At 41.1% G+C, this 26,352-nt stretch overlaps 1 protein-coding gene across 1 annotated transcript; it reads right to left on the reverse strand.

The window, feature by feature from the left end:
- Positions 1–2,095: 2,095 nt before the first annotated feature.
- On the reverse strand, positions 2,096–15,816 carry C8B (complement C8 beta chain). The gene is made up of 12 exons (XM_075181733.1): positions 15,687–15,816; positions 14,083–14,227; positions 13,349–13,490; positions 12,636–12,777; positions 11,201–11,333; positions 9,970–10,167; positions 7,969–8,209; positions 7,734–7,862; positions 5,869–6,032; positions 5,291–5,444; positions 3,702–3,770; positions 2,096–2,387 (listed from the first exon to the last, which is right to left on the reverse strand). The coding sequence occupies exons 1-12, from the start codon at positions 15,731–15,733 to the stop codon at positions 2,236–2,238; spliced, it is 1,716 nt and encodes a 571-aa protein (XP_075037834.1). The 5' UTR covers positions 15,734–15,816; the 3' UTR covers positions 2,096–2,235.
- Between the last annotated feature and the right edge of the window lie 10,536 nt (positions 15,817–26,352).

Below are 26,352 nucleotides of genomic sequence, written 5' to 3' on the forward strand. Positions count from 1 at the left end.
CCACCAAATTTGTTTGGTCTGCTAGGAAACCGATGATTCGGATGCAGATACTTCATAAACCAACCCAAGAAGGTGGGCTCTGACTCCTTAATTTCACTCCCCTCCTGGTCATCGAGGTTTGGGTCGATATCGAAGCTGGCCCTCACCATTACTATCTCACCCGCCTCCCTACTCTGGCTGAAATCTCAATACCGAAACCCCCCACCCACAACCCCCCACCCCCCTCGCAGTCTCGCTCAGCTCCTGGAATCCACAGTATCCTCCTACAATCTATCCCCCAATCCCTGGCGTATGACCCATCTATGGAATAATCCCTCATTTATACCTGGACTCCATCCAACTCAGTTCTCTCACTGGACACGCCGCGTTATAAACTTTTTCAGTGACTTAGCTCCTCTGCGATTCTTCCCCTCTTTCCCTGACATACAGACACAATTTTGCATCCAATCGACTCGTTTTTTTTCAATATCTCCAACTTTGACACTTATATGACGCTATCCGACACACTGATATCCATCTCTCTTCTCCGCTGGTCTCTTTTTGTTCCCGTTGTTCCTTCTTCTACCGCCTCATTCTGAAACACAAACGCCCTCTCAAAGACCCCCACAAACTCAAGTGTGAGGAGGACATGGAGAAGTCGCTCACCCCGGATGAGTGGAACAAGATTCGTCTGATCTTATCCAAGACCTCTATGTGTGATAAAATCAGTGAAAATAGCCGTAAGATCTTCTGTTGCTGGTACTTGGTACCACACCGCCTCCACAAAATCTACCCGGGCACATCTCAGATGTGCTGGTGCCTGTGTGGACACGAGGGTACCCTGTCCCACATTTAGTGGCAATGTCCGAAATTACTCCCCTTCTGGGAAACTATCCATCAATATTCAATATTCCCCAGATCTCTCTCCCGCCATCCCTCTCCGACTCCCCGATTCCTGGCTCAGTTCCTAAAGTTCCCAAACACATTCTGAAACTCATCACACACATACTTAGTGCTGTTAGGTGTCAAATCGCCCTTTTTTGGAAAAACCCAAAACCATCTCTGCTCCCATCCATCATCAACCACATATGGCAATTATATCGTCTGGAATATATTACAAGTATTCGTCACACCCCCATCCAATTTAATAAGGTCTGGAGTCCTTGGACATCATTATCACGTAGCCTCTCCCCACTTGGCTGACTAACGACTTCTAGCTCTCGTTCTCGTTATTTCTTTCTTATATCATGGATATTTATCCTCTCTAATCCTTTCTTCCTCTTTTGGATAGTGACCCCCCCACTCCCTCCCCCTCTCTTCTCCTTGTTTCCTCTCCCTCTTTTCATTTTCCATCCCCCTTGACATTATATACTGTTAATAATATGTTGTCTATTTTTCTTGGAGATTAGAATTTGTTTTGATTCACATATTATGTCAACTTCCCACTCTTTGTTATTTACCTGTTAAATTCAATAAAATGTTTATTCAAAAGAAAATTGTGGTGGGGCAGGTCCAGAAACAAGTGAATTTAAGGTGAAATAAATGTTGGCACTAATTTTAGAAGGTTTTTAACAATATTTAGTAAAAGACAAAGAGATATTCAGTGATACTCTGCATGCAGACATCTGCAGTGCAAATTTTCATAATTTATGCTACGCAAACGTATATAAAGTCAAAAAGTAGAATCAAATTCCTCAAAGACCACCAAAATCTGATTTTTTTTTTAATGTTGTATATGTGCAGACTGATAGATTAAGTAGATGTTGTTGGATAAAAAAAAAATTGGGGCAGGTACAAAGATAGTTCAGTCAAGATATTGGATTTGGTTTAATGTGGATCAATGTTCGTCCACAAACAATGCAACGAATATCCAATGTATTTATATATACAGCCTACAACAATGGCTGCCTCCTTGAATCAGGACAGGGGGTGTGGTCAAGACCTGATGGGGGTGTCCAACAAAATGGCTGCCTACACTATGTGCCTCACAATGTCACCAGTTACTAGTTCTTATGAATATTGCTGCAGCCAACAAAATGGCCGACCCCCACTAGACGACGGATACACTTGAGATAAGGTTGCTGACTATGGCAGAATGGGTGAAACGAGGCAATACCTGGGTCGTCACGCTTAATATTTTATTTCATTGTCATTTCACAGAAAATAAACCTTCACACAAGAAAATCTGACACAAATCAGAGCCCCCCTGAGGCGGACGGGTCACGCGTAGCTCCTGGTAATTTATGTCGCACACAGTTAACAATTTCTCGAGTCGGTGGCGGCCCCATCACAGGGTTTGCCTCCATTTTGTGGGCGGGGATTAACGCACTGCCGTTCCCTTGTCTGAACTCTCCCCGAGCATGGGGTCCAGTCTGACCAGCAGTTCCAGTTTCCATCTATGGCAGGTACTGAAAAATAAACAACAAATGAACTTGTGAGACTGAGAATGTGTGAGGAGATTTGTCCGCAGCGGTGAACCCCCCCGGTGACCTGTGTAGTGGTACGTCCCTCTAAAAAGCATGACTGTATTTTGAGCTACACGCTTCTTAACATACGTGTAACCTTTAATCTACTGCATGGTTGCTTTTGGAGACAAGCCAATCCTCCTCCTCCTCATCATCATCAATTTGAATGTAAATCCGCTGTTGATGTATCGCGGTTTCAAAATACCTAACGTCGATTTATGGTATTTACATGGGCTCAAGTGCATGCTGGCACTTGTAGTGCAATATACTAAGTGCTGTAGTACAGACTAGGGTCAATTTGATAGCAGCCAATTAACCTACCAGTATGTTTTTGCAGTGTGAGAGGAATCCGGAGCACCCGGAGGAAACCCACGCAAACACGGGGAGAACATACAAACTCCACAAAGATAAGGCCATGGTCAGGAATTGAACTCATGACCCCAGTGCTGTAAGGCAGACGTGCTAACCACTGAGCCACCGTGCTGTCGATGTTACCATTAATCAAGGATAAGTCATCGATGGGAGTTAAACTCATAAACGACATTTTCGCCTTGAACCCCAATGGACAGTGCATTCAGAATCAGTCGATAGCTTTTACGATTTCTACTGGATGTATTGCAAAACATGACATTATTTTGACTGTACAATATGAAGCTCCATTTTTACCATGACCCCAATTTAACCAGCTAGTCATACCCCAACACAACCAGACACACTCAACTTTACCCAAGGCCAACAACTTTGTTGGTAAGCTGCCCAAACTTTGATGACACAAATATCAGGACTATTTGGAAACATTTAACAGTTACCTAATTTTTCCAGTAAAAATGACAGTGCTCGGCAGGGCCGTAACTAGGGCTGTGCGATAGGGGCGACCGCCCAGGGCGCAACGCTGAAGGGGGGCGCAATTTAGGAATATTTTAGGTTAATTTGGTTAAAATTGAGGGCTAGGGGGCGCCATTTGTCTTTCTCGCCCAGGGCGCTAGAATTCTAAGTTACGGCTCTGGTGCTCGGTTACTAATTTAAGGCACATTTACCCACAATGCTTTGGAATTTGGACCTACTGTGATGGTGTTTGCAGAAAGAGCAAAGTTTTATCACACCCTCCCCCAATGGTGTCACCTTTTCCAATGCACCAAACTGTGCGCTTTGTAGGTCTAATATAGTTAATGATTTTTACATGAACAAACTCACATATCTGGAAAAAAAACAAAACAAAACCAGAACAAACACGAGCGGATGAAGAGTCTTATTTACCTGGCCTCTGGGTGATTTCACAAGCTGGCCCTTTAAACCCTAATGGGCAAATACATTCACAGCGATTCTCTGTAAAGATCAAGGATAAAACTGGTTATATTTTACAATGTTTTGCAAGGATTTCTTTTAAAGGTTTGCAGCATTTTTTTTTTTGTTATACTGCTTAAAAGATAATATTTCATATATTGACATGATATTATACTAGTTGGAACTTTAGAAACTGATTTATCTTTTGACCTCAAAAACCTGATGTCTCACTAGATAGGTAAAAATTATCAGATAAGGATTTTCCAAACGGGTACACATTCTAGAGACGATTTGTTAAAGATGTACATTTTACACCAGTTTCTATCCAACAGCCAATCATGTTTGAATTTTTTTCAAAAAAGTTTGTGTTTGACGCTGTTCTTTACTGATTGGCTGAGAACACGGCCCCCGAATCTGGGTAAAAAAACGTATTAATTTATTAAATCACATTCTGTGGGCCTGTTTCACCTTCAAACCCAATGTGAGCGCATACAAAGCGAACGTAACTTGTCCGCACGTAAGCTCCCATCAGAACGCACGCCAAAGAAATCTCTTAATAATAGTAATCATTAATAAAAATAGGTTTTACATGACGTACATAAATCAGGATGTTATTAATTCGTACTGTACATAAAATGCATTTTTATAGTTTTTCCTACTTCCACGCGCATGCTTTGACATGCACACGTGTAATCATCACGTAGCTGAGAGATGCCCAAAGCTTAAAGTTAACCGCCTCTGCGTTAGCACACCCTTGGCGCATTCCTTACCGCTCATTACTTACATCCGTTCACCCCGTCTCATCCCCTGTTCCGCCCGATGTAAGTGTCATTTGCATTCGCACATGAATTGCATGCGGTTGCGTTCATTGGTGCAACTCCTGTTCTGGCGCAAGGCGCAGAGAATTTTCCCGCAAGACGCAGCGCGCAAATGAACTTATGTCCGGAGATGATTCAGGCCCCTCTGTGTGTAATGTGGGGGTTTATCAGATGCAAAGATTCTCTGAGTGACCACGTTTCATACATCAAAGAGCACCACTGACATATTTTAAAGGGATGCATCGTTTTTTTTAAGCTTTGTGTCTTTTTTTCGCAGTACAATAACACAATGTCCTGCGATCAATAATTCTACCCCTTGACTGTGAGTGGAATAAGTAAAATGCTCTCCTTTATACAGGCTGTAATGTACTGGAATTCAAGGGAACGTGGTTTGTTCAAATGGAGAACTAGAAGAGGGGGAAATGTTAGATACAGGATTATTTAAAGTAAAATAATCTCCAAATATTCTGTAAACAAGCCTTGGACTACCTACAATGTTGAACACTTCTGTAACAACAGGACTAGAATGAACTAAAGAACAAAAAAACTTAAAAAGTTCTCTGTAACAAAATCCTGCTGGGTTTCTGGTACCTGCTGATTTTGGAAAATAAAAAGCTGATTTACTTTTGTATTTTCATAAGTTTCTAGACCTTTAAAAATCATTCCTGGGAAACATACATAACTTGTGTTTGTGAGAGGGATCCCATTACATGATAAGAGTTCTTAATACTGATAACTTTGTACCGATGAAGGTGGCGATCCCGTTGTTTTGACACGGAGCGCAGCGGCAGGAGCTGGTCTCGCTCTCGTACTCCTGAAGGGCGCGTTTCATGTTCTCCTGCAGGGTGTTGGCGCCAATGAAATCCGTGGCTGTCACCAGCTCGTACAAGGGGCTGGCCTACGAGACACAAAGGTTGCCGTGGTTACAAGGTTTGAAATCTCGGAACCAGAGGAAGTAACGACAATCGCGCTTCCGCTATTAATCATTGTCTCCCACTGGTTATATATTTCAGTTTATTGTTTCCAGCTGTACTACAGGTCCCACGAGCCCTGGATGCCAGTGCATGCTGGCACTTGTAGTTATACTATACTAGACTTAGAGAAATCTCCCCAAAACAAATAGCAACACAACCAACACAGAGACCAACTGATCCTTATTACAGTGTGATATTTCGCCCCATGTCCAGCTTGTCCTATCTGTGCCCCGGGATTCGGCTTCTAATCCTTACTCTGCCCTATTATATGTGTGGTGGAAGGAATTAACAGTTTATAAAGTGCAGAGTGAAGACATATTGTTACATGAACATTATAGCGTCTAATACCTTAATATTCAGGACCTCTGGGCTGTAGTACACGGCGTCGCCCCACTCCTGCATCAGCTCCGGAGTCGGGAGGTTTTTGTACGCCAGCGTAGTCACGTGTTCACTGGCCCCGCCCCTCACAAGCGCCACAAAGTCTTCAACTACTTTATTACTCGACTTTCTATCTGCAACATGTCGATACGATGATTACACAATGAAAACGATTTTACTTTCTTTCTTAAAATAGATTATATCAATCACTGACCCTGACGTAACGTATTGATATTAAAATATCCATTAGTGGAGCTTCCTGTATATATAGTATTTAAACATAGAATTTGACGGCAGATAAGAACCACTTGGCCCATCTATTATACCCAATTTTTAACCTATGGTAATCTCCAACCCTATGTGATCCTTAGTTCTTTGTAAGGATATCCTTATGTCTATCCCAAGCATGTTTATATTGCTCTACTGTATTATCCTCTACCACCTCTGATGGGAGGCTATTCCACATATCCACTACCCTTTCTGTGAAGTAATTTCCTCTGAACCTACTTCCCCCCAGTGTCAGTGTATGTCCTCGTGTTCTAATACTTCTCTTCCTTTGTAGAATGTTTCCCTCTTGCACCTTGTTATATCCCTTGATATATATGACAGTTCCTATCATGTCCCCCGTTCCCTTCTCTGCCCCAAACTATACATATTAAGATATTTTAGTCTCTCCGGGTAAGTTTTGTGCTGTAGGCCATGCACCATTTTAGTTGCCCTTCTTTGTACAGTCTGTAATGTATTTATATCCTTCTGGAGATGTGGCCTCCAGAACTGAACACAGTATTCTAGATGAGGCCGTACCAATGACCTATACAGTGATATTATTACTTCTTTCTTTCTGCTACTGATCCTCTCCCTATGTAACCAAGCATCTGACTTACCTTCCTCATTGCTTTGTTACATTACTTACCTGCCTTTATGTCACCTGAAGTAGTGACTCCTAGATCCCTAAACTCCTCAGTAGTTTCCATTATAGTGCCGGTAATACTATATTTAGCCTTTGGGTTATTGAGACCCAAGTGTATGATTTTGCATTTTTAGGCATTAAACTGTAGTTGCCACTCTCTGACCATTCCTCCAGTCTACCTAGATCAGCAATCATTTGTTTACCCCTCCTGGTGTGTCTACCCTGTTTCATACCTTTGTGTCATCTGCAACAAGACATACTATCCCTTCAATACATTTGCAATGTCACCAATACAGATATTAACAAGCACTGGTCCAAGTACAGATCCCTGGGGTACTCCACTGGTAACCTTTCCCTCCTGTGAATGTCTCCATTTACTATAACTCTTTGTTATCTATCCTGCAGCCAAGATCTTATCCATTCAACCATCTTAGAATCCAGTCCCAAGCTTTTTTTTAACAGTCTGCGATGTGGGACAGCGTCAAAAGCCTTAATAAAGAGGTATTTTTGCCGTGTTCAGGGCTTCTCCCGATATTAAATAGCCCTCCAGCCGGTGATTGCTATCTGTTTCTGCCTGTTATCGATATCACCGGTCCTGTCTGGCGATACTTCCCTGTGCAAACACTATTTAATATGGACAGTGGCGGCACAAATACATCACTATTGCACATTTGCCAACATTGACAACCTGGTGACAAGTGGTCTATGATGGGGGGAATCATAGCATTGCACAGCAGGGGGTGGGGTGGCTATTGACATTCGGGAGGGTATGTGCTGTGACAAAGATAGAATGAAGGGGGACGGGGATTCTTTCTTTTCTGTATCTTAGTTTCGAACCTCCTACATTTTTTGCCGCACATTTGCGCATAACAAACTTATAAAAGAACAGAAAGCAACAGAGAAAGGCTTTGAATGAATAACTCACTTCCAATTTCCTTCAGGAGTGCGTCGCACTGGCCCCCGGACACGCTCACACTCACCCACACGCCACATATGTTACCTCCGAGCGTAACGCCTGCCTGCACGCAGGACTTTACGTCCTCCATGTTATAAGCTTTGGGATAAAGAAAATTGGAACAGGGGTAAATCAGTTCGTGTTACACCGATTATAACTCTCAGCTGTTAACATTTTACATGTTATTGAAGAAAAAGAACATTACCTTCTTTACGTACGGCTTCTTTGTTGAGGATCAAAGTATACTCATAGGTCCCTCCTAGAGTGGCCTCAGTTATGAAGTGTGTCCCGTAGTCCCGAAAGAGGTCTCGGTATTCGCCGTAAGCGTATTCCATCGGCAACTTCTTCACTCTCTGGAAGAACTCAGAATGTAGCATCAGACTACGGGCTTTTAGTTTGTATTGCGCCACTTCTAGATTGGAGCGAGCGTGAATGAATAAACTGCTCTGAAATATGCAAAAGGGACACGTTACACTGTACGAACAATAAAATAAAAAACTGAAGTCAAAGAAAAATATAGCAGAGGACTTCCCTAAATGGACACGGCACTAACTGTCCCAATGTGTTATGGTTCGTAGAGAACTCATCTGCCATTTAACAAATAGGTCCCCTGCTGACTTGGATAGAGTCATGAAACAATATCATTTATAGAAACCTTATTTCTTTTTTAGAGAAACCACCAATGGTTTTAATATTCAAATATTCATACTGATAAAGCCAAACGATGTATGTTCTAGGCATTAGTGATGTCACTTGGAAAATGGCTGCCTCCGCGGTGTGTTAGAGCGCTCAGAGTGTATCAGTTATGTCACTAGCTCCTAGTAAATTGACAGGCTCGATTCTACGCCCACACGGTGGACGTCTCTTGTGTGAAATAGCATCTGCATACGATCTGAAATGTACCTTGCGCCAATGAACGCAATTCATGTCTGAATGCATATGGTATTTACTACTGTCTACTGCTTGAAGGGCGTAACGGGGGAGGGTAGAGGCGGATGGATATAGGCAATGTACAGTGAGGGCGTTGTCAACGCAGAGGCGGCTGATTCAAGTCCTGTGCTTTCCTTAAATGTGTATTTTTAGCCGTATCATTTGCACCCACCACAGAGCAGGTGTCGGTGGTGACTGATAATGATGACTGACATGGCTTCGTCTTTGTATTAAAAACTACACGTATGTGCGCCACTAGATAGAACAGAACATGTATAAGTAAGTAAGAGAGAATATAATAAACAGATTTTATGCACAGTTCACATTAAGAACATCCTGACTGATGTATTCAATGTCCAAATATAAATGAACATTAATTTTTAAAACTCATATTTTTATTATTGATCATAGTATTAAGAGTTGTTAATGTAATTTGGAAAATCTTTTTAATTGCATGCGTTCTGATCAGACGATTCACTGCCCATATGCATGTGCTGGTTCTGGTCTGGTTCTGTCTGTCCACAAATGGCTAGTAGCGTATATCCACAGCGCACTTATACCCAGATTGGGAACTTGTTTTGAGATCCGCATGTATTTGAATACAGTCAGAATAACGCTCAAGTTCTGTGCTCGTTTTTTTTAAACGCAAGTTGCATCCGAATATCGATCAAACCCTGAATGTCTGACAAAATCACTCAGTAATGTAATTAAGTGCTAATGAAGTGATAGGCTGCAGTCTCATTACTATTCATACTATAGTTCAGGTCACAAAAAGGCTGCCTGCGTTGTTTGTAGGCAACAGGGTGCATTACACTCATTGGCAAACCGAGGCGGGGTTTCCTAGTGCCTGGAAATCCCCCTCCAAGCCTGGGGCACTGTATAATCGAGGTGGCTGGACCCTGCCCCCGCTTCACACGGCTCTGCTTGCAAAGGGAGAGCTGTGTGCACCTAACAGTAGTGCACGCAGCATTGCCCATGTATATTATGGGGATAGGAAGAGTTGGAGAGCAGCCAAGCACTGTCTAAAATTCTGGTCACACCCACTGGCGGCGTGGTGTGGAAACCCCCCCTCTACAAATCCTGTGTTTGCCCCTGCCCCTACCCCTTTAACGGGCATAGCCTTTACTAATTAAACTACATAACATACATATACAGCAAAGGAATGACTTCCACAATATCTCCGTCCTGCTGAGCTGTAACACTTACTGTACAATTGTGCGAGTTCTTTGAAATTACATCACCAGTATATATCGCCACCACCCTACGGAGTACTTACTGTATGTGAGAATTTCTTTGTCCTTTCCACAAAGTGTTTGTATTTGCTATCACTGTAGCTGAATCCAATTTCAATGACACTCGGTATTTTAAAGCCGATCTTGAAGCTGGTTTGCTTAGTATGGAGGCTACTGAAATCTCTTTCAAAATCTGAATACGACTCATGTTCCGACAGCGTAAACTCATACTTTCCTTTAGTCTACAAATAGAAGAGTCCATTAGCATTGAGTATGATTCAACATATTGATCTCACTGTTGATACAAAGTAACTTAGTAAAATCAATGAAGTTAGTGGGGCCATTAATATGGGGAAACTACGATGGTTAAAGTCGATTGAGTGATTGTCAATGTACAGTCATGGGCAAAAGTTTTGAGAATGACACAAATATTGGTTTTCACAAAGTCTGCTGCTCCGGTGTCAGAGGTTTTTATTGACAATTCTGCCTAAGATCACGGCCATGAATAAAGAATGGTACCAAAACATCCTCCAAGAGCAACTTCTCCCAACCATCCAAGAACAGTTTGGTGATGAACAATGCCTCTTCCAGCATGATGGAGCACCTTGCCATAAGGCAAAAGTGATAACTAAGTGGCTCGGGGATCAAAACATCGAAATTTTGGGTCCATGGCCAGGAAACTCCTCAGACCTTAATCCCATTGAGAACTTGTGGTCAATCCCCAAGAGGCGGCTGGACAAACAAAATCCTGCAAATTCTGACAAACTCCAAGCATTGATTAGGCCAGAATGGGCGGCCATCAGTCAGTATGTGGCCCAGAAGGTGATTGACAGCTGCCGGGGCGAACTGCAGAGGTCTTCAATAAGAAGGGTCAACACTGCAAATATTGACTCTTTGCATAAACTTAATGTAATTGTCAATAAAAGCCTTTGACACTTATGAAATGCTTGTAATGTTACTTCAGTATACCATAGCAACATCTGACAGAGGTCTAAAGACACTGAAGCAGCAAACGTTGTGAAAACCAATACTTGTTTCATTCGCAAAACTTTTGGCCATGACTGTTTGAATGTTTTTATTGGAAATTCCCTGCGGGCATGCTGGAACATGTAGTTCCCCAACAACTAGAACGCCCCTGCCTAACATTGATGTGGAGCATTATAAACATGGAGGACAGCCTTGCGTTTTTTCCAATAAACATACAATGGTTTTATAACGACAAAGTAAATATTTTGCAGCATTTACATCTGGTTTCGGTGTTTTAATCCGACTTACTTCAGGGACGTAACTTTCCACGTTGTACGGTTTTCTGAACCGCGTCTCCAGGATGTAATGCGGAGAACAGCCGCCGGCGTAATAGCGGTGATCTAGTACAAAACCTTCACGGTTATTTGTGAATAAATTCAACCTGGAGAAAAGAAAAAGTCAGTAAATTGTTGCGTGAATATGACGCAGGGATTACTTGCGCTTCCTGGTGTTCATATATTTATGAAATAAAACATGTTTGATACAAATAGTGTATCTGGACATTGGTAATATTGATACATTAAACAATTTTGTTTGCAAGGCAAAATAAATGATGTTTGCCTGTTTCTGTACGTCCTATTACAATGGCTACTTATTCCAAATATTCGGAGAGTCAAAGAAATCAAATTTTTGTCAATAATCAATTCTCTTATTGATTTTTAAAAGCAGCCACACGTTCTGCATTTATAGGGATCTGATAACGGTTCTCATACATTCATCTGAGAACAACTTTTCTGCTCTGTTGGTACAGATGTAGTGATATTACAGTGATATTTATACCAATCTTCGGGCAGCAGGAGAGGACGCAGCATGAACTGCCAATCTTTAAATGATTAAAATGTGATGCGCAGCGGACGCTCAGTGCGGAGATGAAAGCAATGAGCTCTTCTTCCGTATCTGCTCAGCTGTCAGTCACACGCTCAGGAAATGGTGCCAGAGGAGTCCCCAGCTGAGCAGCTGGCATCCTGAGCACATGGTCAAGCTGCTCTGCCCACAGTAAGGCTGCTTGCACAGCTCTTTGTTTAGTACAGTCCCATTATTTGCATTCTCTTCCCTATAACCTCTTTCTCTCCTCCTACAGCTCCCAGCCCCCTCTCTTACTGAGGGGGGGATAATCTTCTCACAAGTGAATATAATGGGATTGTATCCTGATGATATGCATGACATGGTTAGGGGCGGGGTTATAATGTCATAGGGGTGTGGCCAGCTCCAGAAAAATCAGGAAATATGACAGAGAGGTGACAGACACGGTCCCCTCAGTTTTCTCATAGCCTGCACAGAGGGGTAACACAAGACTAAGGGGCAGATGTAATAAAGATTCTGAAAAGAAAAAGTGGAGGTGTTGCCCATAGCAACCAATCGGATACTAGCTGTCATTTATCTAGAATCTGATTGGCTGCTATGGGCAACACCTCCACTTTTCCTTGTTAGATGCTTTAGTAAATCTATCCCTAAGTTAGTGTCCCATTAATGCATTAAGTGTTAGGGGTATGGTTCCTCTGTGCTGCTAGTGGCTGTACGTGCAGTAAAGGGGTGAGAATTAGGGAACGGGGGCCAGGACAGCCCTACTAGTAATGCAGGTTAGAGAGATATTATACAACGTGTGCGCAGTTCATTGTCTGCTGTGCTGCTGGATAACACCGGTCTACATCCTACTTGTGTATATATTGCAGAGGGCACCTACCCAGACGCAAGGTTCTCAATCGCCCAGTACTGCTCCATCTCATCGGTGCACGAGCTCCGGACCGTCTTACAATCCTTCTCATCGGACAAATCCCCACAGTCATCGTCCCCGTTACACAGCAGCCGACGTGTGATACACTTTCCTGGTGCCCAAACAGAGGAGAGTAGTCAGGATATGCAGGGACTGACCTCAGTCTCTAATGTGTCACTAACCATAAGCCCAAGATCTGTAAGTACTATGGTGCCTGGTAATATAACTGTAGTTCTGACGTCTGCAGCGCCGTGGGTCCATCTGCGCATGCGTGACCCAGATTGACGGCACACGCATGCGGGCTAAAACGGGAAACTCGGTCTTGGGGGGACTTCCGTTGAAAAAAAATAAAATGCTAATAAAAATAAAATGTTTTAAAAATATTTTTTTTAAAAAATTGTAATTAAGTTGGAGCATTCCAATATGAAGAAAGGCTTTTTTCAAGTATTTCCGCTACTATCACCATCCTGAGATGGCGATAGCGTCAGAGAGACCACGGCGGTACTTGTTTTGCACGGGAAAGTCGTCACCCAGCGAAAGCTATCACTGGCGATAACTATAGAATCTGAGAGAAGTAAATCCCAAGGTTCTATCCTGTCTACATTGTTACATTGTTACATTGTTACTTGTCCAGTTAGATTCCAGGATTCTACACACACATCAGTCACAGAAGACGCTCTTACCGGATTCTGCACATTGGAAGCCTTCACATCTCTTTGTGTTTCTGCAGATGCTGCTTGTGACGCAGGACTCCTCTTGTCGGTCTATCGTGTAACAGGGCTCGCCATTGAATTGAGGCACTGTCGACAGCTGAGCATATCGGAACTGCGCAAAGTGCAAATATAAAACTGTTGGGTCAGGAACGCTTAATCGCAAAGACCACACATTTCTTAATTCATACCCCTAATTCATAATAAGATGAACTGTATGTTATTGCTATTTATATATAACACCGTCTTCTTTTGGAAATACTGTTCAGTCCTATATTACTGTATATGTCATCCAATATGTAGCGAGTTTGAAACTTGTTCCATTAGAATTATGTATTATTATCATTGTTATTCAAAACCACATCATAATAAAATAAATAACAATAAACAAAGTAGTATTCCAAACAGCTTGGCGGATTCTCCTGCAAAAATGCCTAATTGAAGAGCTACAAAAATGAATTACAGTATCAAGTAGATGTCTAAGCTATATATTAGGGTAACAATATATCAGGGTTAGGCGACCTGTGGCCAGCGGTTGCTGTGGACTGCTGGGACTTGTAGTTCTACAACAGTTGGAGAGCTTTTCAGATCTTATCATGAGGATTGGCACAGAACAAGTTGCCTATTTGATTGTGGGTGTGTAGCTTCAGTTTATACAATATAAATCAGGGGATAAGGGGCAGTCAGGGCAGTCTCTCCATACTTACTCTCTTCTTTTGGCACGGATCACACGTGCTCCAAGAAGACCAGCTGGACAACACGCAATCTATAGGATCCGGTGTCCTCGACACAGATCTAGCTGATCTGCTCTTTGCAAGAGTCTGATTGGTTGCATTGTCCTGTGATTGACAGCTGGACATGGAGAAAAAAATTCAAGCATATTTCAGTGATATTTTCTACCATTTCATGTCTGTACCTGTAAAATGTGATTATAGATGTTTCTACTGGCATTTTAAAAAGGATCTTCTGGTATGTTGAATACATGACTGTCCTGACTCCTGTTACTCTGCTCATCATAAGGGCGGTAATACACACATGAGAGTGCATCAGAGGGCACAGGAGTCACACACAACATGACTAAGGCAGAGTCTTCCTCACGTCTTCCTCCCTAATCCCATCCTAGTGAAGTAGGCATGATGGCGGCCTGGCTGACATGATTCGCTGCGAATGGCGCCATTTTGGCCCCGGACCCGCAGTTTGCAGCAAATCACCAAAAATAATTCTGTATACTGAGACAAAAAGAGTAACTATCTTGAAATGCACAGTTACTCTTCACTTTAAAGATTCTATAAGAAGATTATGGTGATTTTAAAAACGCAGTTTGCTGTATTTTATCTCTTCTTAACATTCTACATGGACGGGTCTAAAACTCCCAAGGCTGCCCCTTCAGCTTCCACGCCAGGCTAATATGTGGCATGTAAAAACGAACTTAATTTAAATTCCGCCCCCCTCCCCAATAGTAATGTTTATGTCCCAGTGTTTTTGGAGCTCAGCGCCACCTGGCTTTTTAGAAGGGTCACTGTAATCTATTGCACTCATTTCATTGTCATTAAAATCAAATTTTGCGACCCCCCCCCCCCCCAGAAGCCTTGGTCCCATGGCCACAGACTAGTCCGCCAATTACATGATCGAGCCCTGAATACACCATAATATCAGCTTTCAATCTGTGTTAACATTTGGTTAATTAGCAGCTTATATGCAAAAAATGGATTTAAATAGCAGAAAATAAACATACAAACCACATGGTAAAACACACTAATTTAAACAAAACATATAATATACAGATCAGAAACAAGACGATAACACATGTTACATCCGTGTGCACACACTTTAACACTGCATCTCTCTTCTCTATTTTACATTTGTTTAATCCCTTTGATGCCAGGAAACCAAAGCATGTTTCAAATATATGGTTCGCACTTTCAATATAATTATTTTGATAGGAGCAACTAGATACATTTACTTCCAGTAACTAAAAGTTTCCAATTTCACACTTTACAGAACATCCATAGTCTGGAATTCCCCTGTACTTTATAGATTAATTATCAGCATGATTTTAGTCTACAGGTCTCTACAGATGTGCAGAAAATATATTGTCCCAAATATCACTTAACCTCTTACACTGACCAACAAGGAATGAACTTAATAAACTGAATTATTTGTATTTCCTAAACTTCCCAAGCACCTGAATGTCTGCAATTCATACAGAACTTAATTCCTGGAAGCTAAATACTGCGTTCTTATCCATTTCTCATTATTTCACCATGATTATTGTAAATTAAGCCTAAATATGTACAATGTATATACGTACCTTGTGAGATACAAGCCCAGAATAAGCAGGATGCTGGATAATAACATGATATTAGCCACAACTACCCTCTCCTCAATACCAGGTGCCTCCTGTGTGCTGAGTGCTGGGGTTTAGAAACAGTTTTACATATAAAACAATGTGACCCCATGAAGCTGTTTGGCCCAGGAGCCTAATGATGTATGCCGCCCTCTTGTGGACTCAGTTGGTAATGCAGTTTATAAGCCGATTTACTGACAATAAGTCATAGGTCATAACCATTTATGGTGGCTCCCCATGACTCTTTTTTTCTGCAGAACTATTGTGTTTTTTTTTAACTAAAACATTAATTATTGAAATATGTGAATTTTAATTTATTTTTTATGGATACCTAATCGATAGTTGATATAATATAGATCATAAAAAATATAAAGTGCTGTCAATGATTAAGTATTGACAATAAATACACTGTAAATTAAAAATTTAACAACAAGCCCAAAAGCTGATTCTGAGTTATTATGGATAACAGGCCGATAAAGATTCAGCAGCAAAACAAATTGGTTACGTTACAAACATATAATAAATTGACCAAGTGCGACATCTTGTGGACATAATATTGCAAAGCACCGATTTTTTTTTTTGGTTGGGGGAAATCACCATTTATTTCATGGCTACCATCCTCATTTATTTATATAGCGCCATTAATTCTGCAGCGCTGTACAGAGAACTCATTCACATCAGTCCCTGCCCCATTGGGGCTTACAGTCTACATTCTCCAATACACATACACACAGACTAGGGTCAGTTTAATAGCAATTAACCTACTAGTATGTTTTTGGAGTGTGGGAGGAAACTGGAGCACCCGGAGGAAATCCATGCAAACACGGGGAGAACATACAAACTCCACACAGATAAGGCCATGTTTGGGAATTGAACTCATGGCCCCAGCGCTGTGAGGCAGAAGTGCTAACCACTGAGCCACCATGCTGCCTCCTTAGTCTTCACCAACAGTGTTCTTGAGACTGTGTTGACTATTGCACAAACCATATTAAAGTGATTGTATTAATCACTATATTCTAATTAAGCACACAGCTCATTGCTTATTACAGCCATTGTGTGAATATACAGCTCATTTAAATGAATTGTTCCCTGATCCGCATTTGTTTGGCCCTACGGTGACCTTTGACAACTGTGTTACATATTGTCAGGATTTGGGAATAATTTGCTTTACATTTACCTGTGTTTGTAGTTTGTTAAATTGTAGAGAAAAGTAAATATTACAAAGCAAAGAAATCACAAACCGATTACTCAACTCAAGGGTAGAGGTTTCGTAACTGTCCAGCCAAGATTAAGTCAATGACTCCAGATGATGTGTCAGTGTGATTCCTTAAATAGGTGAAATATATCCGATTATATAAAAAACTTGCCCTTTTCTTTGAATATTTAGTGCAATCCGGAAAAAAAAATACCAATTGTGGCGTGCAGTTTTGTTTCATATGGATGCAATGCCCACCATGTATGAAGACCCTCCAAGGGCCTGGTCTGATTGCCATGGGTGGTCCTGAGCACAGTCTGGCTGGTGGGTATAGGCAAATAAACCCCCTCCCTCCCCCTGAATACTCGGGTATTTAACACATAATTTCTCTGTAAGTGGACCCAAGTGTTCTAGGCAGTGCAAAGCCAACTAAGGATGGGCACCAGGTCATCTCAATCCAAGCAAGAAATCAAAGGAGCTGTCTCTCTCTTTCTCGGTCCTCAGTATAGCCACGCTGCCCTAATACAGTGACCCCCCCCTCACAGTATAGGGACAAATTACAAAGGAGCCTCTCATGTTAGGCTCTTCTGCCACAACAACTTCCAAAATACAGCCACAATACCTGCACAGTGACTCCCCCATTGCTATATGGGGGCACTTCAAAAGGCGACTCTTTATATGACAGGCTGTAAAACATTTCCCTCATTCAGAGTTTAACATGTGGGATCTGTTTCACATCTCTCCTCAAAACGCCTCCACTCCTTTGTTGCTCTACCTAGTGTGACTTTTGCACCCTTAAGTTCAGGGCATCTCTCTAGAAAGGGGTCCTGATCCTTTTAATATGCTATATCCTCATGGCAGTCATCACACAGCCACCCCTCCTGGTGGCTTCTTCTTCTGGGGTATCCCTGAAGATGGAGATCCTCCGATGGGCATTCCCCCAAGGGCTGAAATAAATAAATGAGCCCTTATTGCTTGCTCCACGCACCTGGGACTACCCTTGTACCTTCCCAGGTCCTGGTGCATGCAAGCACCTCACAACCCCACAATGTCCCTGCTCTGAACCTCTCAGCAGCGGACTGGGGAGGCCAGAGTGGCCCTTGAACATACAGTGGTCCTTCCTAACAGTTATTCATATCCTCATCAATATATCTATTATCTCATTTTAATATTTCGTTCATCAAATGTGATCTTTGTTTATTAAAGGAGGATACATTTTTATAAATAATTTAAATATTTTAATGCATATTAATAAAGTTTAGAAGTATTAATAATTTGGACTTTTGAGTGCCCTAAAAACACATTTCCTCTTTTTCTTTCCAATTTCAATCTATTGACTTGTGTGGGTGCAGCTCTCCTCTGATGTCTATGAGAAGCACATCCGATATAAACAAATTACCTAGCAGATAATTACTAGAAAGAAGGAGGAGTATCATCATCATCATCATCATCATCATTTATTTATATAGCGCCACTAATTCCGCAGCGCTGTACAGAGAACTCACTCACATCAGTCCCTGATTACTTACAGTCTAAATACCCTCACATACACACATCTGCAGGGGGCAGTAGAGAGCCCCCATAATTTCTGGGGCAGTGTGTATTTTTTTTGCAACTGTGTTGCAGGTTGTAATGATTTAATGGTTTAATACACAAAGGGAAGAAGGGGTGGGGATCAGGACCTACCACAGGCTTCAGCCCAGAATGTGTTACTAATAATTTAACAATTTAATATATACTTAACTGTTTTTCTGAGTATCAAATCACATCCTCTTTTATGTCTCTCCATTGTAATAATAATCTACTTTATCAAGGGTTATACACAAGGGCCACTCAATATAAAATGATAGAGAGCGAGTGACCCTGTGATTTCCCAGCAGTGAGTTCAGTATAAACAGAATTTATTCTCAGCCAAAATTTCCTTCCATGGAATTGTTTAGATAACACAAAATTGCATCATATTTTTACTGGAAACAGATCAAAATTGTGCAATCAAAATTTTTTGTCCTGATAAGGAGTACTAAAGACAAACTGGATCAATGAACTCTACTTTAGATAGGTGTTTGTTTGACAAAAGTCTCACATCACTAATATGTGCTGCTGGGGACCCTGCTCCTTCCACTATATAACTCTCAGTCTGTGACTTCCTGCTGCCTCCATTCCCCACCTCACATCATGTCACTGCTCCTGTCACATGCAGCCCTGTCCTCACTAACACATCACTCATCTCCTGATATACTCTGTGCTGCTGGGGACCCTGCTCCTTCCACTATATAACTCTCAGTCTGTGACTTCCTGCTGCCTCCATTTCCCCCTTCACATCATGTCACTGCCCCTGTCACATGCAGCCCTGTCCTCACTTTTACATCACTCAACTCCTGATATACTCTGTGCTGCTGGATGACCCCGCTCCTTCCACTATATAACTCTCAGTCTGCAATTTAATTAGCAAATCAGCCCATATTTCCTGAATAATGCAGCGAGCACTGGAGAATCGGACCAATGGCAGTATATGGAATGTAAAGTAGCCGATCAGTGGTCAGGTGATGCAGAAGTTGAAGGTCTTCCCCTGTTCACAATACAGAGAGTGGCCTTCATGTGGAGCTCGGTTCTAGCAAATAGAGCTCTGAGTGAACACTAGGGGATGAACAGTACAAACGCAATGTGTCTGTGTCTGTGGACTCCGGTCACCATTTTCCTGGTGTCTTTGTCTTATTGAATGAATGGGATGCTGGAATGGAGAAGATTTGACATAGGGAAGAAGGTGGAATAGTGGTGAAAAGAGGGGACAACAGAAAATAAAGAGAAAAGAAGGAGGATAAGCAAATATTACCTGCGGTGGGAACTACCGCTTGAAATAGACATAGGACGAAGCCATGTCTCTGACGATAACACCCGTTTAATAAATAGAGCCGGATAATCACCATTTAGGCCACTCTCCTGTGATCGTCTGGAGTATTGTCAGAAGGATTTTAACCAGTGTCCAGAATGACACAAAATTGCCATTGAAACACTGCCCTGTCCGTCTATTGCTGTATTGTCAGCGCTTATGGTGGAATTTTAGCTGAAAAGCACAGCCAGTTATCCTGGCTATAAAACAATGGATGACCCCTACCACAATAACAGTATGCTATTTAAAAAACGCTGTAACCAGATGGGCGTAATATTACATTGATTTGGAAAGAAGAAATAATCTGCAACAAGTGTTAACTAGATCCCATAAGATATTTTTTTGCAAATGCACATGATTTGTTGCAGAATTCTCTGGAGATTCATGAACTCATCATTATCATCATCATCATCATCATTTATTTTATATAGCACCACTGATTCCACAGCGCTGTACAGAGAACTCACTCACATCAGTCCCTGCCCCATTGGAGCTTACAGTCTAAATTCTCTAACATACACACAAACACAGAGAGAGAGAGACTAGGGTCAATTTTTGATAGCAGCCAATTAACATATTATTATGTTTTTGGAGTGTGGGAGGAAACCGGAGCACCCGGAGGAAACCCACGCAAACACGGGGAGAACATACAAACTCCTCACAGATAAGGCCATGGTCAGGAATTGAATTCATGACCCCAGGGCTGTGAGGCAGAAGTGCTAACCACTGAGCCACCGTGCTGCACATCATTAAGATGATCTATAATGCACAAAATTGAAGATTCCTCTTCTCTGATGTCACATGCCGCAACGGCACGTAACTGCCAGTGTGCATTGTTGTGCGGGCCAAGATGGTGACGATTGCACCCGCAGTAGGGAGGAGGTGGGATGAAGTAGGCTGTAGAGTGTTCCTTCCGCATCCAAGTGCGGACTGCATCTGTTTACATTCAGACATGAATTTTGTGCAGTTGCGTTCACTGGCATAAGTCCCACCCTGTTCTATTTCACGCAAGATACGCCACACAAATGGACTTGTGTCCAAAGGTGAATCAGACCCTCTATGTTCTAGACTTTCATAATAATTTTCTAAAATGTGTCCATTCTCTCTTATGTTTATTGCATTTTACTGTTACTGAATTTTTCTCAGAAATAACCAAATGCTACAACAAATTCCAAAACTGAATGTAATCGCCGCTTGTTTTAAAATTACATAAAATAACCGACCAAGGATTATTTTTTACTTAAAGATTAAGTAAAATTACATTTACACATCGATAACAAAAATGCTTCTAAGAGCTGCGATTGTCCTAATTGTATCAAAGGAAAAGCTTCCAGTGTCCAGGAATTGGGGCTGCGACTTGTCCTTTAACGGGGACAGTGAAGAGATTTTCCAGCCATCGCTCCCCTGTATTTGGAGATTGAGCAGTAATTCTTCTTGATGGGCGATTGATGTCAGTATAAACTGCATCTAATCTCTGTTCTGACTGATTGGAACGATCTCAGAGCAAAGACAAAAGGGAGAGGAGCAGAGAGTTACCCAAATAATTCTTTACAAGGGAAGATGTCACTCAAAAGCTATTTTGGGGACAAGTAAGGAGAGCGGTATAATCTGTTTATAGCTTGGTATGATAATGTTAAAAGCAAAACATATAAGTAATTTGTTCATGTAAAGGAGACATGAAAGTTTAGTGATAACATCAGTGTTTCTTTCTCAGTTTTGCCAGCTTCTCAGTCTCAGCATTTTGGATTGTTTACCCCCCCCCCACCCCCTCCACCCCCAAAAAAGGACAAAACTGACCAGTTTCTGTACTGATTTTTGGACCCTGAAAGAGTCTGACATAGCGCACGGTGGGTACGACTTAGTGGAATTGTGGGTGAGGTTTGGTGGATCTCTATTCGACTTGTTCTGTCCGATTTTGCTTTCCCCCCTATTCACTGTAAAGTCTTAATTTGAACTGTTGCAAATGGAGACTCCAGTCACATATAACTGACCTAGCAGACCAGTAATATCAATTTGTCACAGTTTACAGTCAAATTCAGGCTGTGAGCCATGTAGAATCCAAAAGTGCAAAAGGAAACAATGTTTCTTCCAAACCACTGTTTTGTGGGTTGAATAATTGAGTAAATACAATTTGTCCTTTAATTTCACAAAAAATTTGCAGCGTATTGCTTTAATTTTCCTGTTCAATGCTGGATGTTGTTAAAATCAAAAATATAAGACACAAGGAACTAATTAGTGACCCATTCTCCATAGACAATATAAACACTACAAGTATAAACACAAATTCTAGCAACATTTTCAATTAATAAAGCGTCAGAAACTGCACGTAGAACCCCAGGACACATGTGTACGTTTCTTTTATTTTATAAGTGATTTTAAATATCATTTGCTCAGTTATAATGGAATAAGTTGTATTTTGACTCAATAAATGATAAGGAAGCGACTTTGCATCACTTAGTGTTTTGTAATCTTAATTATTTTCAGAAATAATTATTTAATTGAAATGATCTGATAAGATAATACTAATTGCTCACAGAGCAGAATAAAAATCAGAAACACAACTTTAATGAATAGTATTGATTCCAAATCCGTAAAACCATTTAATAAAGTCGATTTGTACATAAAAATCTTTTGTATGTGCTGTTTAATAAAAACACAATTATTATGTCAGTGCTATTTAACAAATATTTAGAATGTTAGCTCTATTTCAATTTTTTGGTGTATAAAAAGGTAACAACAAGTTTTGTGGACACAAATGAAAAGATTGTAAATATTTCATGATAAACTTCGTCCTCTCAAGCAGCAGAAGTCATTGGTCCAGCTTGTTATCAGGACCGAAAAGTTCAGGCAGCTGGAGAAGAATCTGTTAAGGGCTGCAGGAAATTGAAAAACGGGGGGGGGGGGGGGGGGGGTATATTCCGAAGGGGCCCCTGCTGTTCCATACTGGATGATCGATTTAATATTTATTATGGTAAACATCTCTTTTCAGAAGAAAAAAAAGATTATGACTATCATAGATGACCCACACATGTCATTAAATGATGGGACCACTGTTTAAAGCATCAGCCTATCTCCCAACGTGGAAGTATTAAAAAGCAGGATAAAATTTGGCCACAACCGCACCCATATTTGTGAGCCCACGTCTCTAACATGCCCCATTCAGGCATGAACCATCACCATTGGGAGGTAAGCATACAGTGCCAAGACACTGATTAAATGCATCACAATAAATTGTGGCACCGCAATGGGTACCAACAACAGCACAGAAAAAAAATTCCACCAGAGGTGCTGCTGTTTTGCCCCTGAACTTTGCACCTCTCCTGTAGGAGTTAATATCTTTACCTGATTAGTACTGCACCTGTCTCACAACTTCATGTATCTGGCTCAATCTGTGTTCTGTGCAGTTGATCGTTTATACCTGGCTGCTGCTTGTTTCTCGTTTATCCCTGTTTCAGTTTTGCTTTGCTGCTGTCTGATCTTCTGTTGTGACCCTCTGCCTGATTACTGGACCCTGCTTGTTTGCCTGTTGCCCTGACCTGGATTCTGTATTATTGCTTGTGACCCTGACCTCTGCCTGGCTACTGGATTCTGCTTGACCTCTTGTTGCCCTGACCTCTGCCTGGTCACTGGACTGAGCTAGTCTGTCTGCTTCCCTGTACTGCCTCATGCTTCTTTCAATCTGGAATCCTGATCCCTGATTCCTTAGTCTGGAGCCTCGTGCCTCCTGGCAATTGGGTAACTCAATATACTTGTTCCTGCATTTAAACTGTATTTGTCATTGATTGGAACCTGTTGCTTCTGCGGACTATTCCTGCCATTCATCACACCTGTTAATATTTGTGTATTGGAGTATACCTGTTTATTCTGCTGCCAGAAATCTGCATATTCCACAAACTCAATCCTTCTTCACATATTTTGCCTAAATAAAGACACTTGGTTCTTATACTTCTGTGGCCTCTTCCTGAATTTACTAGAAATCATAACAAATAGATTGTAAATCAATAGAATAAATCCTCAGGTTTTCTTTATCAACTTACTAAAACAGTTTATTTAATCTTTTATTTAATCTGCGCTCAGAAGATTGTTGTGAATTTGAAAGTTAACTCCACCAGCTTCCTCAATCATCTCACTATGAAGAGTGTCATCCTGGGCCCCCGCTGTTTGGAGAAACTTATCCCTGAGTAAGCGCTGTCAGCTTATAAAACAGATGTCAATTAGACTGAGCGGTACCTATATCAGAAACTAACACAGCCAGGGGTATTACAATAGGGGGTGCTGTGGCTACAGGGCCACAGGTGTGTGTGTGTGAGGGGGGAAGCTGTCAATCCTTGGTCACACCCTCTCAAAAGAGCAATGCAGAGACCATTTCTGATCTGCGCATTTGAGCTCTCCTAATAAGGGGTCACTCTCATGGAGTCCTCAAGGGTCTGCAAGTTGGGGTGGGGTAGGAGGGATATTGGGTAAAAATTACATTTTAGGTAAGTGACCCTTTAGAAGTGATATTTATTTGTATAAAGAAAGAGATGGCTACATAAATATATATAAATTAATTTCTGGTAGTTCAAGCTTGCAGTTCTCAGGCTTTAAAAAACAACTTTACAGTGATTGTAGCACTGACACATAGAAACACATCAGTGAGATTTGTATCTTTTCCTGGGCACGACTTATATAAAGTGATTTCTACATCTCCACATTTCATGTAATTGGTTTCTATATATTGGATGATGGTTTCAGATTAGTTTAACCCCATTTTCCATTTAATGACACAACAATTCATATTTTAATAATCAATGTACAGAAAATCTCCGGAAGTGCACAAATTACTTAGGGTCATTCAAACAAATGCTGATTGATACATAATGTTGTCACAATTGTCAGCAGATACATAGATCATTTTATATTTACCATATTTTCCTGCATTTGATTTCCAGGTGACAAAAAGTGACGATGAACCTATATCCAGCCTATAAGTTCACTAGAAGCTAATGACCTCACTGAGGTACGAGGCACGAGGTTATATCACTAGTTCCCGATTGCGCTCTCATATATATATAGTTAATAAAAAACAAACATAACAAGAAAATCAGAATAAAACTATTCCCTTGTTTGTTTGTCAACATCTGTTGGCATAAAGAAACCTTTATTGAAATCAAACGGTAAATAACTGAGAATGTATAGATTGACTAATTATGTCATGTTTATATAAGAGGTCCATTTATATGCACCGGACGGTTGTATCGCCTTCATAGGTGTCATTACTTAGTGAAATGTTAAAATGTATCAAATCGAAGATGGCTTAAATATTTTTTTGAAAATATTCTTCACCAAAAAAAAAGTTAATTAAAAGAAAAACAATTCAGGCTCTTTATTAAAACAGTCTAACATAGCTATCCTCAATTCTATTATAATAAGCCTTACGCTGGGGGTATGTAGATATGTATAAGATGATGTGTGACCCGAAACTGCTCATTGATCAACCCGACAGGTCAAATTATATCTCCGTTTAGACCTACGCTAAGAGGGAAATAGATTCTGCTGCGGTTTTTGAAAATCGCTGGTTTTCTGTGATCTTATTTTCTTGAGCGGATTGAAAACCACTGGAAAAGCGAGAAGTCCCACGATAGAAATCGCCGTCCCGATTTTTAGCCATGATGAGAATACAAAGTGAGGGATGTATGAAGCAGTATTATTTCAAAGTGCCGGGGAAAAACACCAGAATATTGTGTGCAGTATAAATGGTCATCACAGCATGAAATAATTATTTTCCCCGTAAGCAATCCAATGCTATTGTCCCCTTAATATAAATATAAATTAATTTCGCCAGCTTAATCAATACATAATTATCCCCATAATTCATAAGTTAATGGTGCCTTCTCTTATGCTCTGAATGACAAGATCACTCGAGCAGCGAAGAACGATCAGAAGTTCGTCTAAAAATATAACACGCCTTTTATTTTTGCAGATTTAGCGCTGGTGGTTTATGTGTATTGGAGGAGAAAATCACTGGAGAAGTGCGGAAATTTCAAAACCGTTCCTATTCCCCCAGTTCTGAAGTTGACAATAATGACTTCAAACTCAGTTAAGTCTCAATTCGCTTTGAAAATGGAAGAGCAAAGGTCTGTGGACTGTTGCTCTTTATTCAGAACCTAAAGCATTTCAGAGATACTTAACCATTGCTAATGTCATTTTAGGTTTCCTAGTGTTACTCCAAGTTTCGCTCAATTAAAAAAAAAATCATACTAACGTTAACTCTCAGTTTATTAGACGCTGACAGGCTGATTACTCTGCACTTGGGGGGAAAAAACTAAGATATGAACGGAGATCATGACCCAGAAATTAGCAATTATTACCATTTATTTATATAGCGCCACTAATTCTGCAGCGCTGTACAGAGAACTCACTCACATCAGTCCCTGCCCCATTGGAGCTTACAGTCTAAATTCCCTAACACACACACAGCCAGACACACACACAGACAGAGAGAGACACACAGACTAGGGTCAATTTGTTAGCAGCCAATTAACCTACCAGTATGTTTTAGTAGT

The sequence above is a fragment of the Mixophyes fleayi genome, chromosome 8, assembly GCF_038048845.1.
Source record: "Mixophyes fleayi isolate aMixFle1 chromosome 8, aMixFle1.hap1, whole genome shotgun sequence".
In the NCBI taxonomy this organism is placed as follows: domain Eukaryota; kingdom Metazoa; phylum Chordata; class Amphibia; order Anura; family Limnodynastidae; genus Mixophyes; species Mixophyes fleayi.

Excerpts from the sequence above, each read along its gene's own strand:
- C8B (XM_075181733.1), bottom strand. The coding sequence starts at position 15,733 with ATGTTATTATCCAGCATCCTGCTTATTCTGGGCTTGTATCTCACAAG. Across the intron at positions 11,334-12,635 it reads ATTGAGAACCTTGCGTCTGG|GTTGAATTTATTCACAAATA; the intron begins GTAGGTGCCCTC and ends TCTTTTCTCCAG. Across the intron at positions 6,033-7,733 it reads ACTCCTGAAGGAAATTGGAA|ATAGAAAGTCGAGTAATAAA; the intron begins GTGAGTTATTCA and ends GACATGTTGCAG.